The 21,032-nt window shown below is 45.8% G+C and overlaps 1 protein-coding gene across 1 annotated transcript in view; it reads left to right on the top strand.

Annotated features, from left to right (window-relative positions):
- Nucleotides 1–21,032, top strand: part of fstl4 (follistatin-like 4) — a 48,671-nt gene that overhangs the window by 11,933 nt on the left and 15,706 nt on the right. The window contains exons 4-5 of the mRNA XM_049741944.2: nt 9,148–9,384; nt 20,647–20,840. Coding sequence (XP_049597901.1) covers nt 9,148–9,384; nt 20,647–20,840 — 431 coding nt within the window. The remainder of the gene's footprint in view (nt 1–9,147; nt 9,385–20,646; nt 20,841–21,032) is intronic.

Here is a 21,032-nt window from a genome sequence, read left to right as displayed (position 1 = left end):
ATATGTTTAGCAACACTGTTGTTGTCTGCCGGCCACTGATGGCAGCCTTGTGAATGTTCCCCATCGTGCAAAGTGGATGCTGACAGATGAGCCGCTGCTTTTTTTGCAGATGGGTTTCAGTCGCCAGACACATTTCCAGCTGGACTGGAGCAATGCCACACTCGTGTCTTCAGGGGGCTCTTTGAGCGCTGCCAGGACCAAGCTAAAGCATGCTGGCTAGCCAGGCGCGAGGTGTCCGAGCACGCCAACTTTGTTCACAGTGGGCCGCTGGCCAGAAGCTGCAGTCTAATGGAGTCACGCTGCCTCGGAATGGAAACGGCGACCTTCGTTAGCCTTTTTTTCCCCCCGTTAAGCAATTACATCGATTCGACGTAGCGCATAACTACTTAAAATGTAAAACTGCTTCAAATGTTTTTCAATTTGCATCGATTTAGACACCTTTAAATATTTGAAAACCATTAGAAGTGAAACAATAAGCCAGTGAGTAAGAGGAACGCAACAAGCACATTTGCTTAGAAGAGTCTTAATAGAGCGGAGAGAATCGTAACAATCAATGCCAAGTTGACGGATTTCGTTTATCTCTGCAAGCGATCGCACCTATGCTAATGTCGGTCTTGCTGCTGTCCCTCCGAGCTGTCTCCCTGCATCTCTCCAGAGGGATGGCGGTTCGCTTGATAAGTCATATTTTTAGCGAGGCGGCGGCAGCGGTGATAATTAATTGTCCAATCACAACCATCTTGACAATTGGAAATATTGGAAAAGGAGAGGTTTACTTTAGATTTTAGACGGTAAGGGTAGTCGGAGGGGGAGAGGGGGGAGGAATCAACCTCTTTGATTTGCGAGCGCGGCTGATTGCTCGGCCCGCACGATGAGTCGCAATCACCGGGCTTGATTCAAGGTGACGGATCATCAGTGAGGACGGTCCAGCCTGTAATCGCCTTTGATCGGCCATGACAAACCCGCGTGCTTTGTTCATTTCAACACACAATGCCACAAAGATCAATCTTGATTGCAAACAATCAGTACCGATACACGATTAGCCTTTATTTCACGACGATTCCGCTTTGACGTTTTGTTTGTTCGTCAAAATGGCCGATCGGTCATTTCCTCGCTTTGGTCTGCAGCGATAAACGTCTGCGTGGGAGTGATCATTGATTGCGGAGCGGCTCGTGGCCTTTTGCGCGCCGGTTTATGATCAATTTTTGCATATTTTCCAATAACCCAGCTCAATATTGTTCGGCTTCTCCTAAGAGAGAAGCCGGCTGGACCTTTACGGAAACAAAATACGCATTCGAAGGCTGGACTTTTTGTGCGTTGCGTGTTTACACAATTCGCTTGCTCTGCATTAACCAGATGACGTGATCAAATAAAGACGACGCCCAAATCACCCGGCGCCGTCTTTTACGGCGCGTAAACGCCACTACTTTACGGTGTAATTAAGTTCTAAAAGAGCCGTACGCAATCTCCAAGCTATTTGGGAAGGTCCCGTTATTGGAGAGATGAAAAGCCTAAAGGGGGATTGGGGGTGCGCCGGTGGCTGGTAGAGCGGCGCCCTCCAGCAAGGACATTTTTCAGTATTCAGTCTTTTGGTTCTTCCGCAATAAATAGCAGCCATTTTTGTTTTCTTTTTAACGAATCCCGACATGTTGGTTTAATTGGAGGTCGGAGGTTCACGATTGCCGTCAGTGGCACGAAAACCGTTTTGTTAATTGCTCGAGCAAACTATGTTTGTCATTGGTGTTTACAAAACACATTTGTTCATCTCATTATCGACTTAATTATTTTCAGTGTTTGCAAAAGACGCTTTAAAGCCGTTCCCTTTCTCGCGTACCTTTTTTGTCACGTTTGACGGAACCGTGATCAAAAATATGCCAGTTTTCCGCGAGTTGAAGGGCGGACGGCGTGCACCCGGCCGGGGGTGAAAGTGACAAAGTGCTTCCACGTTTGCGTGCCACTCGGCCCGCTTCGCCATCATTCACGGCAAACTTGCGGGGCCAGATTGCTGCTTTTTAGGGTGTATAAAAAGAAGATTGAGCACGTCTTACTCGGCGAAATGAGCCCCCCGTTGAGCTCTGCTTGGGGGGGGTGGGAAAAAAAAAAGTCTGGAGGGCGAATACATGGGCTTTTATCACTTATTATACGGCTGAGCGCATCCTATATTGTTCGGGGACTCCTCGCAGCCATCCATCTCCTGCATCGTCGGCAGCTGTATGGATCAGGGAAGCGAGATCAGCATGTAATGTCACCGGGAAAGGCTGCACCGCTTACAATTTTTAAGGGCACAGTGCAGTTTTGTTTTTTTTCGGACACAACAGCACTTTGGCTTAAGTGTGAAAGTGCTCGGCGGGAGACAAAATATCACTCTCGATTTGATGTTTGGCAAACTATGGCCTATTACGGAGGAATGGGGTTGGGACAAGACTTTCCAGCGCATCCCGACAAAGCAGCAGATGACACAACTGTATGTACAGTAGTTGTTGCTAGGCAGAATCTATGGGGCACAATCATTTTTGCCCCAAAGTACATTTCAACTACAACGGGAATCCTTAACCAGCAGAAATGACAAATTTCCTTTTTTTTTTTTTTTTTTTCAAGCCACTTCTGCTGTATCAATCCAAGCCTGACATTTTTGTTTTAATAAGAACCGGAGCGGAGTCATGATTAAGATGAGTCAAGCGTGTGCTGTTACTAATGATGTGGAGATAAGCCGTTATGCGGCGCAGCGTCCCTTCATAATTCTCCGGAGGCTGAATGAGAAACCTGCTGGCTAAACAAATGATGCTTCTTGCCGGGCGGCTTGGAGGTCACTTGCGTGTATTTGTGCCTTTTGGCGTGTGCGTTCGTATGTGATCGATTGCTCCAATTATATGTTCACGCGGAGCGGCGTTGGCGTGCTAATAAAATACGCATACAAAGCCGCCCATCTGTAATAATCACAATCTTCATAAAGTTGTATGTTTTTAATCATATATGATTTAATAAACTCTGCATCCATAATTGACTCCCATAATCACTGCATGGCTATTAAATATGATTTGTTGCTAGGTAGACTATCATACATGAGTTTGAAGAACAACTTTCTATTTACAGCATCTCGAAGAATTCCAAATGGCATTTGAAGAAGGCCGATATATTGTTATATTTACAAATTTGTACGAGTCACCATTTTGGAAATAAGAGGGTGTCCACACAAAGAACCTTGAAATGTCTGGCCACCTTAAGGAAAAAAACTTAAATGATTGCATTTTTTTTTCCTCTGATGAATTCCAACTCTTAAAACGATTAATTTCTTAATCAAAAGGAACGTCGGGCTCAGCATTCCCGCTCGCGGTCGTGTCCATTAATCAATTTGAGCCCATTAGCGATAAGGCAAAGGAGCCATTGAGCACCCGTCGCCATTGTGCTGCCGCGACTGCCGTTCCCTAATTAACGTCCCTATCTTCTGGCTGTTGTGTTCACACAGAGTTAAGGGCGAGCCAAGGCCACCGGAACTCCATAAAAATGCAAATCTCAAGTCACGCAAACCCCCCGCAAAGCTGGACCTGATTAAATATCGCCTTGCAAAATGTGTGTCAGGTCCAACAGAAACTTTTTTTGGGGGGGCTGCCATTCTGCCAGGTAACCGTGGCAACCATCCAGAGCGATGGACTCGGCAACCTTCTTATCTTACTTGAGGAGCTATTGTTGGTGGACGGCGAACGGCCTTTTGCAAACTTTATGACGCCGGCGGACGTCGTCCCGTCATATGAATAAAAACAATGGCGCACTTTGTCTGACCCCGGTTCCTCCTGAATGATTGACGACTCCGTCGGGGGACTGTGCTCGGCGCTTTTAGCCCCCCCCCCGGCCCCCCCGTGAGGGCTCATCGTATCATCGCCGCCCTGACAGCGTGGCGCATGTTTCTAAGTTGATGGTCAGCAGCCACAACTACGTGGAGACCTCCGAACTGATTTATCCAACATCCAAAATAGTTTAACAACAATGAAAGAGTTTCCCCCCTATTTGAAGAAGTTTCGGTGTACACAAAGACGAAAGTTTTTTTTTTCCGTTTAAGAAAGTAAGTCAATGGAATATAAAATGCCGAGACAAAATGCGGGAGCGAGACGACGTTCACACGTAACATCCATTAAGCGCATCAATATTACATAAACAACTGCCCTGTGTGTGTGTGTGTGTGTGTGTGTGTGTGTGTGTGTGTGTGTGTTAAGCACAGACTCATTTTCTCCATGACGCGCCTTCATGAGATATTTACATTGGTCATCCATTATGGATGATGATGTGATTGAAGCTGAGTGTTCCTCTCGCAGCCCTTGGCTGAACCCACCTGGACTTATTTTTTTTTAAACTTTTTCAATGGATTACTCGGAGTCCTTCTGTTTCTTTCTACGCCCATCATCTTGAATAAGTGACAAGAGGAGACATTTAATCTGTGACTGTCGATTATTTCAAGTGCGTTCACGTGGCCTGTGGCATTTCCGCTGTAAACACGATGTCGAATCGCATTCCATCAAACGCGCCACGAAATCTGCATGAGGCCCCAAGCTACTTATTAGCCCGGTTGGAGTGGAGAAACTCAACGGCTCTTTGGACATTCCCCAAATCCTCGCTGCACTTCTTGGAGCACATCCAAGCTCTGCCTGCTGCTTCCTGTTGCTACACACGCGCTCGCTCGTACGCACACACAAAAAAGATGACCGCTCAGTGGTGGTCCCTCAGAAGCTCCCTCCATCACTCTTCCACTCTCAGAGACTCTCACCCCGCATTGACGACCTCTATTTTTTTTTTTTTTTTTTTGCCCCTTATGGTTCTTTCTTTGTCCTTGAGTTTCAATTTACGTATTATTTTTGCCTTATTTCACACGGATTCGATCTGTGCCCGAATTAAATACATGAAGCCAATCAAATATGACTTAATATTACAAAAAGTATTTCTGACTATAAATGTGTCATCCATTCAAGGCTCCATTTTGTTGCTATTAAATCTTGCTTTCCCTGACCTGTGTTTTCTCGACCTTCTCGTCAGGCCTCCCCTTGCATCCTCCCACTGCCCTATTTCTGTTCGACATCGTTCATCTTCTCTCCTCCTCCGCCGACACACACACACGCACACACACAAAGGAAGCTATTGAATAAATGAAAGATGCATGTAAAACAGAAGGCGAGCGATCTCATCAAGTGAGCCTCTGGGATGTTGACAGGTGGAAGGAAGATGGCGGTCCCTAAAGTGTGTGTGCATGTGGAGGAGGGACTCGGTCTATGTGTGTAAGAGAAATGATATTAATCCAAAAAGACAAAAAAAAAAGTGTACCTGGCTATTTTGTGTGCTGACTGGGAGGCGACTCATCATTTAAACACGAGCGCTGTCACTTGAATGGGAGGCGAGCGGCGAGCGGCGGCGGTAATGAATTATTCACACAGTCTAATTCCGCTCGCTTTTCTGTCTCCGCAACGCCGTATTGATGCTGTCAGGTGCGTGACGAGGAGCGACGGCGGCGGGGCAGGGCGGGAGGGTCACCCCAATGAATGAATGGCTTCCCGTGTGATTGGAATGTTGGATTTTTTTTTTTTGCACTCTGTTGGTGACGGGCAGTTGGAGTCAGCTCAAACGATTCTCGCCCAACAGTTTTGCACGACATTTTCGTCTCTTTCATTCGACCTAATTTATACGTGGGAATTCTTATGACTAGCCTTACGAAAGTGGTACTTGAGTTGCGCTGATTGCCGAAGTCTTAACCCCTCGCCCCTCCCTCGCAGTTTCCAGTCCAATCACATTAGCATGTAATAAGAGTGCATCATCAATGAGGTTAGCGGCGTACTCCTCTTTTCGCCAGCAACATTCTCAGCTATATTTTCACACCCTCCACCCCCGCCTTTCACATTTTTTTTCCCTGTTTGGTTTAAAAAGCACAAAGATTTTTTTTATTTAAGTCAAATGCTAACTGAACTTTGGCTGAACTTCCTTTTCCGTGCACCAACGCGAGCTACTTGAGGAACTTGGAAATCGCAAGGACTAACAAAGGGAGCCATATTGTACAAACAAACATTTTCCATCAATTGTGGGAAGGCAAATGTTTCTGTAATTAGTGGCAAGTGGGAATGGGATTTATTTTTGCACTCAAAATGAAGTCGAGTTAATAAACGGGACGGTTTGCGCGTGTTTTTATTTTTTTTAGTCATAGTATTTATGGTTTCCTTTTTAATGATAACCCCCAATCCCCCTTTTTTTTTTTGCCTATAAGATAATTGAAATCATTCTCTTGTACGTTCACGCAATCTTCCCACGCTCCGCGGGACGTGTCGAGTCCTCATCACGTTATTGGAAAATCGAAGCAACGTTGTTAGCGTTTGATGTCAAGCTCTTGCCAGTCCTTGACTTTATCATTTGTTATTGTTGTGGGGGGGGGGAGGTAGCTAAACTGTCTAAATATGTACTGAGGGTGCGTTTTGTGTTTGCGCCAGACACGGCAAACAAGCTAATAAGTCAACTTGTTTATCCGCTGGCCTTTCCGACGCCACTGACACACCCGGCTAACGCCGCTTCGCTAATCGCGTATGAAAGTGCTTTTGTCTCCATAATGTCAAGCCAAAGAGGACCCCACAGACGTTTTAGTAGCGATTGTAATATTTCATCTATATCGCAATCCGGCATGAAAATCTGCCCGGTCGTCAAAGCCGCAGAAGATAGAGCAGAGCGAAGCCTCTCTCGGCGCGGCCTCAAATGACGCTTCGGGGACGAGTCGTGATTTGTAATCATAGCCTCGTTCGTCTAGGATTTTGTTTTTCCTTGCGCTCTCTTTTTTTTGGGGGTCTTTATTGTCGTTTGTAATGTAAATGGAGGACATGATGTTCTTTTTTTGCTTATTGTGATGCGGTTCTTGGCTCTTTCTTTGCTGTTTACGTTTGCAGTTCTTGACTTTTGATGATGACTTTCTATTCTTAACATGATACTTGACAGTAAAAACCGTTGCAGGATGTTTCAATTCCGCCCTCAGTAATTGCCTGATGATCGTTAGCAAAGAAAAGTATTAGACAGCAACTTGATAATTGGTGTGGGAAACGTAAGGGAGCAAATGAACGCGGCGTATTTATAGAAAAGCAAATTTCACCTGCGCTAGCTACGAGGCAACGTTGCACTTTTCCTGACTTAATGAGAAGGTAAAACATGCAGCGGAACATATTTAGGCTGCAGCGTTAAGTGCTTTGTGCAACTGCTTTGTGCTTTCATTTCCATACGTTTAATACAACATTCATACGGCGGCTAATCCGCGCTGAATACAAATTGTCATGTTTTTGCCGGTGCAAACAGCTGCACGCCATCTGCCACGTCTTTACGGCTGATATTTATCTTTTTTTTTCTTCCCCCGCCCATATCTTGGCTCGGGGAATGAGGGATTTTCAGGCATGAGAGCCATAGCGGTCGTACTTGCTATCGCCTAACAAACTGTCGAGATTTATGTTGCGAATTATCAAGGAGGCAGAAAGTAGGAGAGTATGTAGGAGGTGAATCTGGGAATTGATCAAATGCTAACATAGCTGCTATGCCGAGGTACATTATAACAAGATAACGAGAAAAAGTTCAGGAAGCTACTATTTGAAAGTGCGAAAATGCTGACAGCTGCTATTCTGAGATAATTGTTTGCAAGATAACATTTCACATCATGCCATGTATCAGGTACAATATGAAATGAAAATTGATCAAATGCTAGCAAGCTAACAGCCACTAAGCTAACATAATAGCTACTAAATACAATACATTTAATCTATTTTTTAAGTATTGCTGTTGCTTTTCTATTTTTGGCTGAATCCATTAAGGCCGTCATATAAATCAATTTCACGCTTTTCCCCTTTATCACGGCAATCATAGTTTTGTGATATCATTTTCATCCGTTCTTTTTGTTACCGCGCGGCGTACCGCGCGTTAGCCGTCTTATCTCAGCTTGCAAGTTTTTGTTGTTATGTTGCATTGATATTCATTCCCAGCAAGCCCGTCGTGTCACAAGCGCTTTGTCGCGTACGAGACGCCCATCGACGGCTCGTCCCCTGTGAATTCAATTATCGGCGGCCCGCTTCCCTCTGCTAATCGAATAACAAGCTGCGTCAGCACATTTCGGCTCCACGACAAAAGCCGAGTCAAAATGTCACGCGGGCACCCCGGGGAGGTTTTGCGGAATGAGCGCCAGGTTTGAGGAAGCTAGCGAGTGTCCCTCTCGAAGGGGGGGGTGGATGAGTATAAAAAAAAAACGGTGCCGATGATTAAATACACAAATGGAGTGGGGATGCCGCTCAAAGGATTTAAAGAGCTGGAGATTCCCCTTGCCCCGGGTTCAAGTCAATTCAGGCCTAAACGTGGCGAGGCTTTTTCCGAGAGACTCCAGTGAAGAGTGCACTTAAAGGCCTCACACACAAACACACTTTCTGAGGTAGGGCTTCCAATTTGAAACCAGTGTTGTGGTTTCAAATGTGGGTTTAAAGCTTGTTTGGGTTTCAAGTCTCCGGTGAGTTCCGCCATCTTTTGCGCTCCGGCATCCTCTTGGAAAAAGTAAATCAACACGCCAGCTTGTCCAAATGTCAGCCAGATAAGACAAACATGCATCGGTTGTGTCGGGAACGGATCATTACAGCCCTCCAATTGATCCCCCCCGCCGCAAATAAAAGAACAACAACACTGCGGTCTCCATTCCAACCCGCTTAGACGGGTAGGCTTTAGCCTTTTAGCCTTGAGAGAGAGTGCAAATGTCAAACATCTTGTGTATTGTTAGCTACTTTTGTGCTGTATGCTTGTAAGCGGGGGCTAGGGGGCGGGGGGCAGACACGTTCAGGGCCTGTTCGTCGAAAGAAAGCGAGCCGGCGGTAGGCCACTAAGCGCTTTAATCTCTCTCGCCTCGAGACGGCGAACCATCTTGTAGTCGACCTTAGCACGAACGCATAGGTCGCCGAGGGGTAGACGGGGGGGGGGCTCGTTTGCATTTCCCACAGATGCATCAGAGAGTGAAACACGACGGGCAATTAGTACGAAGGGATAAGGAGGCGAGTGAACTCTCCTCTTCCGGGCCAATGTGAGATGGAATACATGAAAAGAGCTTATATGTGGAAAGTATAGATGTTAGCTTGCCTCGATTGTAATGGCCGTCCTTCCTCTCCGTTGCAGCCGACTCGGAGAGCGGCCCCTGTCGGAGGACGTACTGCGGTCGCGGACGGCAATGCGTGCTGATGGCGACGACGGGACGGGCGGAATGCGTGTGCCAGGAGAAATGCCGGGCGTCCTTCGTGCCGGTGTGCGGCTCGGACGGACGCTTCTACGAGAACCACTGCGAGGTTTACCGAACGGCCTGCGTGGAGAGGAGGCGCATCTACGTGGTGCACAGCAAGGACTGCTTCTTCAAAGGTAAACGCCCCGAACGCTATTATGAGCGTCGACGCCATACTTCTTCAGATCCTCATTTCATTTGCAATCTGCTGTGATCTTTCTTCCAAAGGCTCTTTTTGCGTCAGACAAGTTCCTGATCGTCTGTTGAGTGGTTTTTAATCAACGGCGTTGCAAAAAAAAAAAAAAAAAGGTAGCGCCGGCTGCGCCACCAACTGTATATAAATATTTTTTTAATTTACCAGTAATTAAAAGAAATGATTAGGAGTTATGAAAGCTTGTTTTGATGCAGACACCAAGAGATCTCTGAAAGCTCCCTCAAGGGCGACGGACTCAAAATGAAGTCCGCGTACTTGAAGGCTTTTTGACTTCAATTTAATACAGAAACATTTCCTCGGGAAAAAAAAACCACAATTGTTTCTTTGAGGCACTTGTCGGGCGCGCCGCCTCCTGTCGCCACTATCTCCGTGGCAACCGGGATGTCTGTAGTGGATATTCATTTAATGGAGATGAAAGAATCAAATTGTTTTTGCAGTCAGGAGCCCCATGGTTGAGTTTGTCGTCTGGGAAACGATAGCCTGACAAGTAGCGTATACTCACAATGGCACTTAAATGGAACGACAATTGAAGGCCGTGTACACGAGGCTCTTTGTGCTCCCAAACGCCGCGTGATAGAAAATACTTTACGGATTGCCATTCTTCTGTACTGTGCAGACGTTTACAGTAAACAAACACAGTGAAGCTCAGCCTCTGGTTAGCCTACGTCGTGCTTTAGCAATAAAAATGACGTCGCATCAAAGTCCACTTCATCCCGACTCCCGGATATCCCCGTCCCTGTCTGACATCTGTTAGCGCCGTAGCTTTAAATCTCCTTTTCCAGGTCAGATTAAAATATATTCTCCACTCCCCTCAAGGTGCAGATGTGTAAATAGAGGAGCTCGGGGTTTTTTTTGGCATCGTTCACATGCGTGCTCACACACGCAATCGTGGCGGCGGTTTTAATCGGCCCGTTAAGCCGATAGGGATTCTTGGCCCGCGCCGGCGCGCATAGCTAATCCACATTAGCTACGTTCGCTCGCCAAATTAGGCCACCGAAGCCAGACGACGGAGAAGGGGAGCGGCTGGAGATAGAGAAAAGAGGCTTCGCTGATTAAGACTGCCGGCGTCCAAATAACAGGAGGAGAAAGGAGTTGACGAGACGTAACCGGCGGTGGCTAGCCAAATACGTATTTCCCAAACAAGCTAATTGATTCATACGGTCACTTGTTTGCCGGTGAACGTGGTTGAATGACAAACACCAGGGGATCTTAGCCCTTGGTTGTCATGGTTACAGTGGCTCTGAAGTGTGATTATAGCTTTTTTTTCTCCACCAGTTTGAAGGTGTCCCCTTCAAAAAGGTTTTGGTCAATATCCAGATTAACATTAGCGGTCCGACACCACCGCAGCGTGCCGAGTTACAGGTAGCGTTCGTCCATCTGCTCTCGGCTTTAATTTCCTTGTGTTTACTCTGAAGAACAACGAGGCTTCCTCATTTCTTGGTCATCACAGTAAATAAATCCGCCAGACCCTTTTAAGTGGCCCCTCGCCCGCCCCCGGCAGCCTTTGGGCCATGCGCGTCTGATTAAGCTCTCAAATTTCGATAAAAACCTAAATGCTGTCGTGTGAAAGTCACTTTGCCTTTGCTTCAGGCTACGATCCAGAAGCGGCGGTGTCGAATTTGACCTCTTTCATCGGGATTGTTGTGACCGGTTGAAAGGCTCGGAAAGATGAGACGGGGACTCCCTGTTTCGGCATTAGTAGAGACGATTCTGAGACTTCTGGCTATTTATATATCCTTTTAAAAAATAGGAGAAAGTACAATGGACCCGCCACGCTAAAATCATCATTACTCTAATTTGATCGTGCCACTTGCGACCCCGCCGTTGATTAAAAAGGTTCTATAAAGCATCAGCGGCGGCTGATTAATCATCTCCGTCCTCCCTGATTGAATGCAGATCAGAAGGTCGTGTTTGCGACGGGGTTCAAGAGGGGGTTGGACACCCTCAGCGGCGGGAGACTTTTCCCACGTATCCTCTAGCTTATAACACTTCATCAGGGATGAGTGTGACACCCGATCGTGCTGTTAACTCGTAGTCCAGAAGGAACTAATGGTGAACAAAAACCTAGCTAAGGCCAGCGGACTACATTTTTCAGGCTGGAGCCTAACCTGAAATTGTCCCAGTTTAGGTTGGAGCCCGATTAGACTGAGCCTTGCACAGATGTTTGGGTTTAAGCGCCACTATGAGTAGCGCTGACCCAGTTCCGCTTGTAATGTTAGCTTTAAAGTCGGGGAAACCTTCTATTCAGTTCATCTTACAATGTGACCTTTCTGAGCTCACGGATTTTACCTTGAGCTGAGGTGTTATGACCGGGGATTAAGGTTTGTCTTGGAAAACCTTGAATCCTAACAAGGTGGTTGCGGTTCGAGATTTGACAAAAAAGGAATCGTACAGTCAACTGCAAAGAAATTGGGTTCAAATGAACGACTTGTTTCTGATGGCCCTGACGTTGTTTTTACTCCATCCTTGTTTATCAGGACACAAAATGCGCCATCTAGGAAATTAGCTTTAATGCGTCCTGTTAGAAGGGGGAACAAATTGCTTGATGCTTGTTTGGAGTGGACGACTTGCGGGAATTCTCCTCCGCTTTTAGCCGTCCATTATCCGTCAATGTTGGCTGCTGCACTTTAATCATCGGTTCTTCCCGTATTGGATTCCCCATCAACGTGTTGGTAGCGTTTTTGACGCCGACGCCATTAACTCGGTGACGATCCGTGTCATCATCGACCCGGCGGAAAAAGGTCGGCCGCACCGAGACGCTTTTAAAATGCTGCGTGTTCTGCCCCAAAATGGAGTTAAAAGTTACCAAGGTCGTGCTGATGCAAAGTAAAAAGTTACTGTCAGGCAGGTGAGGACTCGCCTCAGTCTGGGGAACCAAGTGTGACACATCGGACCCACCGCGAGTCCTCCCCTGACAGTCCTTTATTTGTTAACGCCGGCTTATTAACGAGCCGCCCGGCCACCCGTCTTTCTCTCATTTAGCCTCTCTCCTCCCCGCTAATTCATTACGGCCTCGGCAAATGGATGTCCTGTCCCAGATAGAGATGTCCCACCATTTGTACGCCCGGTCCCTCGTGCCTCCCTCTCCCAAAAACTTTTTGGGGACCTGCTACGGATGGTGGACTATCGGAAAAACAACGCAGATGATAGAAAACAACAACTTAGTGTGCATCACTTATTCATTGTGCGCTGCTGTAACAACTGCAAACAACCTAGTGAAAAATAGACATACATAATTTATGATCTGTCGTTGCGCTCCAGACTATGTGAGAGAAATGTAAAGCCAGCTCAAACCGTAATTATGTTGATCATATGACACCTTTCCCCCATGTTGCTTGCTATGTTACAACCTTATTCTAAAATAAATATAAACCAATGTACAGGATCTAGCTAGCTAGCTAGCTAGCTAGCTAATGTTATAGCCTCATTCCAAAATAGATAAAATCCTCAAGGTTTTCTTTTTTTTTTTTTAAACATAGGACTACACACTTCCTAATGCGACGCTAGACAAATATGTAGCAAAGTAGATTGGACGTAGGTTATGTAGACAGATATCTAGTTTGGTTGATAGCTTAAGTAGATGGATGTGTAGCTTGTTGGAGACAGCGCGTTGGATCGATACGGTGATAGCTTCTCGCCATACACATTCATGGAATTGCCCTTTCGAGGGATCAATACTAGACCGCAAGATTAATAGCATCTGTTTATAGACCGCACGTATTGTTTTACTTACATTATTTCGACATAGCGCATATTCCTCAACTTTTCAAACATGCTGTGTTGCTGTCCAATAAAAAGGATACAAAGCGAAAGCTAGTTTTTGTTTTTCGGGGCTTATTATGTGATCCAAAAATTAAATAAATCGCAGTGGGACCTTGCTTTTTTCCGTGTTTAGTTCATCTTTGCCGATCTCATCACGGCTGAATCATTACAATCTGTGTCTCTTTGTTGCCTCTCTGGCTGTAATACAAAAACCAGAAAGGGGGGGAAGAATTAAAGTTGGCAGCAGTGGATGTCCCACTGTTAACACGCATTTACGCCGCATGTTATTAATTTGAGTCATTATGTTGTCATTTTTTCCGCAGCTCGTTATACATTTTACATTTCAGGTCTTTTTAAAACTCATGCGCATCCTAATGTAGCTTTTAGCGCTTGTTAGCAAAGCTCCTTATTAGCGCTGGTCTAATTGTGATTTATTGAAGGGGGCGCTTTTTAGCGCTCGGTCACATCTGTCGCGGCGCTAACAGGTGGTAGCGTATGATTTTTGGAGGCGTTATGACGGATCCAATCGGCAGAAAAAAAGAAAAACAAAGCTGCCGGCAGCCGAGCGAGGAATTGGAAAGTGATGAATGATTTCGTCTGGCTCTGACGCTTTGTTTGCGGATGTTGCTTTTATCAGTTTAATAGCCGCGTGAAGGCCAAATGCATAATTTGGCTGCCTGTCTTGGCTTTCTCAAGGTCGGAACGTTGACAACTGTACAGTAAAATTGCAAAAGTAAAGCCGAATTTTGTTATTTCTTTAATTAAAAAAAAAATCTTGGGGGTATTGCTAACGGAATTTTATCCCCGAAAGTCATTTGCAGAAATGATTCGAGTGTTTTGAGTCACCGGCGTGCTGTCAGAACAAATTAGTCGTTTCTCAAGGCGTGACCGTACCGCGGCATTGTAAGATGCCTTTTTGAGATTCATTGCGGCCTACAACCATTCGTTTCTAGTTAAAAAATGGCCCAAAACTATTCAAAATGGGCTTTTTATGAGTTTCTCAGCACTCTCGTTTAATTGAATTTTGGCATTTAATTGACTCCTGTACAGTTTGTCATCCGCCCGGGCTCGTTTGTCATGCGGCGCAACGACTGGCGCTCCTCTCGCTCGTCGAACCCGCGGGGAAGCTTTTTGCTTGAACATCGGGGAGGCCGTGTAATGGGAGCTGTCAGATGTTTAAATATACGAGCGCTCTCCGCCTGCCGAGACGTCAGACCAGAGGGCGCACGGCCCGCCTCGATTGACACCTCGCTAACTCGCGAGCGGACTGACTGATCAGCCCAACGGACGCCCTGCCACTCACTTCACTTCCCAGTTAGATTGAGACCTTAAATACGACAGCTCAAATGTTAGAATTCATTACAATTTAGTCGAAATTCAAATACCGTACGTTTGTTCGCCTACTTTTTGCCGCAATACAAGAAAGCGGGCCCCTATTCACTTAAGGACGGCGCATTTTCAACATCCCCATTAATTTGCCCAACCCAAAGTACAGTATAGCCTGTCACGTTGCCCTTGCTGCTCATTATTAGCGAGCGCGGCGCCTCGGGATGGGTGTAGCGACTCCATTAGCATGGCAGAGTCCCGTTCGAGTCGCTGACTACGTAGCACCGTCTAATTCGAGGACCCGCAGGGAGGAAAGGGGCGACCCCGGCAGCTGCCTGAACAAAGTTAGCTAGCGGTGCGTGTTATTGTTCGTTTTATTTTTTTTGTCCTTTCGCCCCCAAGCTCATCCCTGGTGATTTCCTCGGAGAACATGGCCGCCGTGGATGGATGCCGCTGACCTTTTTTGTTGTTTTTAGCGTTACAGGTGGCGCTAGCGCTAGCGTAGTCCCCGGGGGCCCCCAGATGCCATCTGTCGACTCGAAACTGCTGTCGGCGACATACGCAGCCTTGCTATCGACTCGCTTGGTATTATTAAATCATATAATTCATTTACGGCCTTTTTATGGGGATTGTTAAACTCCGTTATTGCATTTTTGGGTCCTTTTGTCGATGCAGCCAACGACTATTCCCTTATGTACGTGATGCATAAAAATATTAGCTACCGAATATAAAATTTAAAGCTGCAAGTACTGATAAATGGTTCCCCGTGTCCCATTTTTCAATGGCGAAGAGGACCAAAATGGCTGCCGTCCTGTTCAAGTTTGGGCACGGCCATCCAATTTCAGTTGGATTGATGATGGCCGATTTTTTTTTCTAAATTTTCCCAATGGATTATCATAACCGTGAGCGTTCATTAGCTTTTATGCCTAGCATGGTGGTCAGTGATTAGGATTTCCTGGACATGTGAGTGCGCACGTAATAAGTGGAGTCCGTCTTGAGTGGCAGCATCACAACCCGCGTAAACAAACACTCGGCTCAGCTTCCGTAATTGCTTTTTCAGTGTGCTAAAAACACGTGCGAGCGTGCACACACACACAATAACACTCTCGCTTTCACATTCTAACCTCAGGTCGACCGTTTCGTCCTTGGCAGAAATTGTGCAGAAATTGTGCCGACTGACAGAACGCAGTGGACGTTGTCCATAACAGACATGAAATTGTTTACAGGAAAATAATCAGAGGTGATGAGCCGCATGCTGCTTCACCTAACTGTGATTCAAAACACACAGGTTGCACGAAAATTGGGACAAATTGACACAAGTGGCTCTTTTCGCCCAAACTATTTTGAGAGTGCACGTCTGTGTTTAGTAGCAAAAAGTGCGACTTTAACAAACATCACAAAAATATTTGATTTCCTCTGCCGAGTCTGTTCAGCTCATCATTCTCTCATAGGCTTTTTTTTTTCCCGCAGCTCTCAAAAATGTGCATTTTTTGCATGTTTACACAGGCAAATTGGTGTACTTAATGAAAAGTCGGGTGAGTTAAAGTGATTTACTAAGCATTAATGTGTAATCGCACCCGATGCACCTCTCCTATTGCTCAACGCACGCACGTCGTCATTCTTCATGCGTCTAATCCCGGCTGTCGTCTGAATACACAAGATGCTTCATTACTCAAAGCGGGGCCCCCCCCACCCCCCCGCCCGCTTGCTTGAAGAGCACTCCATTAACCGCAGCCTATTAGAAATAAGCGGCTGTAATCTGCTCTTTGCAACACACACGGATCAACAGTGTTAATTAATTAATTGCGTGACACACACACACACACACGCCAATATGTACACATGTGTCGGAAGCCAACTATTCATGCTATTTTTCCATTTATGGTGTTCAGATGCATATCCGCCAATTTGCAGTTTTGAGAAACGATGATGCCATAGCTTGGTCAAATAGTCAAGTGCGACACTAGCGCCATCTTGTGACACGTATTGGCAATTATCATCAATCATACTAACAGATATTTGATATTCTGGCTTGACACTTCTGTTATGCCATTAATAATACTATTTTAAGTCTTCTTAGTGTCTAGTTAGAGGTTGCGCGCTTGAGGTTGGGGTGGGGGCAGCTGCCCGGCCCCCCGCTGGTGTGAACCGCCGATCTCTCGCCCTCCTCCTGGTGGGATAGCAACGAAAAGTCTTATCGTAATCGCGGCTTCTGTTTTTTGGGGCGTGAGAACTTTTTTTTTTTTTAAAAGTGTCCTTTGCAATCATTAGGCTTATTTAGCGCCGCGTTGACGTTAATTACATCCAATCTGTATCTGTGACGTACGCACGCGGCGACGGCGGGTCAGTGATTAAGCGGCTCATCATTGTAAGGGACGGACGGCCAGCGTCCTTGTCCTCCTCTCGCTTTCCTTGCGGGCTTGTTGCCATAGAAACGGCCGAACGTGACACCTTAGAGTATGTGAGTGTTGTATATGTAGATTCAAGCACAGCTACTCACCCGTGCATTTCATGGACTATAAATAGACTCACATTGGGGCTATTTAGGTAGTTCACAAACAACATAGCTGATAAATGACCGATAATTGCGGATTGCAACATGCAGAAGCCGCTTTCAGGTTGAACAGATCTATGAAAAAAATTCTGCTTACCGTTGGAGCATGCTGAAGTGTTTTTTTGGGGTCTGAAACTTGATTGGGTTGAGCTGGTCACCAATTTGGTTTTATCAACAAGTGCCTTCGGTTGTCCCAATGTGACAGAAGGGCTCGCACGCAGACATTTCCTGAAATAAGCAGATACCTAAACGTTACATTTCACACTCGATGACATTAAAAAGTACATTTGACATAATATGTCCCCATTTAAGAGCCCGCTATTCCTCCACCACCCCATTACTTCTTAATCAGCCCTCATGCCCAAAGCTTCAATTAGCGCCTCAAACTAGCGGCCCTAGCCATGATGTAAGCCGCGTTAATCCGCCGTCTTGGCATTCTGCCGAGACATCGGGCATGCCGATTCATCTCAGGGCCCCGGAGAGGAAGCCAGTCGGAGATTGCGGGCGCGCCAGTATATCAAATGTGTTGCGTTTAATCTCGCCGATGTTCAAATGAAAAATGAAGGAGGAGAAACTGGCTGACTGAAAGAGAATTTGCAAATCAGTTAGCATTAGCGAGCAGCCAGGCCTTTGCACCACTGCAAGAGTCCTCATTTGGATAAACCTAAATCGCTCGCTTGGTGTGCTTGATGATTTTTAAAGCAAGCTTTACAGGTGCCACATCGGTAATGAACTTTGGCAGGAAAAAAAAATCCTCCTGCCCCATCACTATTGTGGCATTTAGAAAAAAATGCGTCTTGTCACAAGCGGCGTTTGATGGCATCCGGCGTTGACGTTTGTCCCAGGAACATGCAAGACGCGACAGTCACGAGACGGATCGATGCATTTATTCATGGCGGTAATTGAAGACGGGAGAGTTGGGAATGCGGCGGGTGGGGGCGGGGCGGCCACGCTCATCAATCACAGTGTCACATTTAAAATTCCCGTTCTCGACGGGAGAACACGTGACTCGACCGGTGACCTAGTTTAGCATGCCAAGACCACCTCTGCCGCCTCCCGTCTGTTAATTCACAGGAGGTTTTAGTTTTTGTTTTTTTCTTCATGTCACTGTTTGCTATAAATGGCTCGGACAAGGGATTGGGGGCGATGTGGTACCTGGAATCGAGTCGTAGCCGAGGTGGGACAAGATCTATATTAAAGCGTAGAACGTAAGACTGGATGGAGGCTTTCAAGTTTTGCACCCACCGAATTTTGTTGCTTTTTTGAAACTTTTCAAAACCGGTTAATTTTTTTTCACCATGTCCACGAAAGTGTATCTGAGGTCAAAACTGAATTAGCGCTCGCCTAAGTGACATTTGACTTGCGTCAGCAAGATTTTTTTTCTCGCCGTTTGACTTTTTAACGGCGGCTCCTTCGGCACATTAATCAAAGAAAAGAAAAAAAAAAAAGAAAAACATTAGACTTCTTCTAAGAGGGTAGAAATGAAAAGATAATTTCTCTCTTTTTTGGGGTGGATAGGAAATATTTGATGAAGTATGTCAGGGTGAAATGTATTTTTTTGCGAGCCGGGGTGGCTTATTAGGAATGTGAAGATGGCGCTTAATCCTGTTTGCGATGTTAATTACTCCGATTTCCCGTCCTTCCTTCCTCCCTTGTTGGTTAATTACTGCATTCATTATTCGGCAAATCTCCAGAGTTTCGCTATAAAATCTAGCAACCCAAAAGTCCAAACTCAAAAGAATCTTACAAAGAGAAAAAAAATGTCTGACGGGCGAAGCAATCGTTTTAATGCATACATCTAATCAACTGTTGACCCCGAGTAGTTTGTGACATGATTAGCAGAGGCCAAATGAACAAAAAGGCAACGGTGAGTTGTTGCGCGCTCGCACACGGACACGTGTTATTTGTTGTTTTTTGCGCTCTGCTAATTTGCCCCTTCATTAGCTCCCTTTTCTTGCTTAATGGGCCTGTTCTTCAGCCTTGCGTTTTTTTTTCTACCTGCTGCCAGCAACGGCGGCGGCGCCACACCTCTCTAATGGCGACCTCGTTTCAGCGCTGCCTGCCAGTGAGCCATCGAGCACGTCCGCCCGGGGCTAACCGAAGCATATTTCATACAGCAGCTGAATGACAAATAAAAATGAGTGGAGTTGAGGTCAAAGCAAGAAGGCCGTTTCATTTTTAACAGCCTTAGATTGTTCCCCTTAGCCAGAGTGGCTGGCTAATTATTTCCCAGATAAATCTATGACACATAAAAAAAATATTGTAGGAGAAGCTGTGAATCAGGATCCGATGTCGATTTTACTTGTATTGTGCTGCGTTGACAAGATTTAGCGTTTGTAAAATTGCCCAGCTCGAGCGACTTTTTGTCGCATGGTCACCTACCGCATCCATCCTAAGAAAAATATTTCCCCAACCCTTGAACATCTGCTCTCCTTCTTCTTCTTATATCTATAATATTTATGCATTAGCACACGAAAGCGACACTTGCCATGAATCATGACTTTGGAGCTCTTTGGGATTATTTTATGGTAAAATGGCCGCCTGGGACGCAACCTCGCCCTCTCCATCCCCACTCTTCTCTAAGATGAATACCGTCTGGGAATAAAATACTTGTGTGTGTCCTTGGAGGTTCCTTGGGGGTGTTCAAAACAACTCCCGGGGAGTATTGTCATTTATCCAAGCAACAAAATGTTTTATGTATAGTTGTACAGTTAAGCTGTTAAACTAACCAATTAGCATGTTAGCATAAATGCTGCATTAGCTACTTTTCTGTAATAGGTGTGGACATGGTCTCTTTTTGGTCAAATCCTGACGATTTCTAAATCTATTCCGTATTGCGAACATGCTAAAACAACCAATTAGCATGTTAACATTTCTATTTTCTACAATAGAGTTGAACATCATCATGAGGTAATTGTTGCGCTCCAGTGACATCACAAAATTTCACGTTGCACGCTGTCGTTGACTGTTGATTAGCTTTGAAAGTTGCCGCACCGCCAGCAGACATGATTTAGTCACATAGGACAGTCTTTACTTTTTTCCTGTCAAAAAGCTTAGCGGGTAATAAAAGGGAAAAAAAAAAAAGATTCCTGCCGCCGTCTGTTGTTTATTTACGCCACCAGTATCAAGGCCCACTCGTTGTGCGGCAGACGTGTTTGGCGTCCTAATTGATTTTGGAAGAGCTTGTCGGGGAAAATAAAGCCGCTGACGCCGCCGTTGCCACCCGCGATTAATTTGCGGCCGCTCTATTTCAGAAAAGCTCCATATCGTCTGCTACTGAGAAGGCGGCGTAATCCCACTCCCCCCAAGAAAAGGTTGAAAAAAGGAGCTTGAGCACAGATGTTTACCTTTTGTCATCATGTGGATTACTCATAATTAATTGGACCTGACATGCTGTCACATTATGCAAATGAGTACGTGTTACGCAACAAGTGCCAAACGCATGAAAACAAACAAAATAACTTCAATCATCCGTGTCGTTGGCGAGAAAAATCAGGTATGAGATTCAACCGAATCATCTTGAGGTTTTTTTTGGTGCCGCAGGTAACGCGTGTACCATGTCGGAGTACAACCGGCTGAAAAGCTTGCTGCTGGACATGAAGACCGTCCCGAGAAACCCCGAAACGGAACGGAACCAGCAAAGGGACATGGAGGCCAGGCGGGCGCTGGTGGACACCATGTTCAAGTACTTGGATGTCAACCAGGATGGACGACTGGTCAGCGAGGAACTGGAGAAGGTGGGTGGCGGCCGAAATCAATTGATCTTTCCAGTTGTCTTTTATATTTGTATTATTACAAAGCCCAAAAAACAACTGGCTACCAAAGCAGTTGTATCGTTAGCATTAGCATTCCGAGTGTACACAAGCGCCTTCTTTCTTGATTGCTTTTGGTTGCAATCGTTTGAAAAAAAACAACAACAGAGTTGTGTG

The sequence above is a fragment of the Syngnathus scovelli genome, chromosome 15 (genome assembly GCF_024217435.2).
Source record: "Syngnathus scovelli strain Florida chromosome 15, RoL_Ssco_1.2, whole genome shotgun sequence".
In the NCBI taxonomy this organism is placed as follows: Eukaryota; Metazoa; Chordata; class Actinopteri; order Syngnathiformes; family Syngnathidae; genus Syngnathus; species Syngnathus scovelli.
The sequence above is the reverse complement of the archived record's forward strand: the minus strand, read 5'-3'. Positions and strand labels throughout refer to the sequence as shown.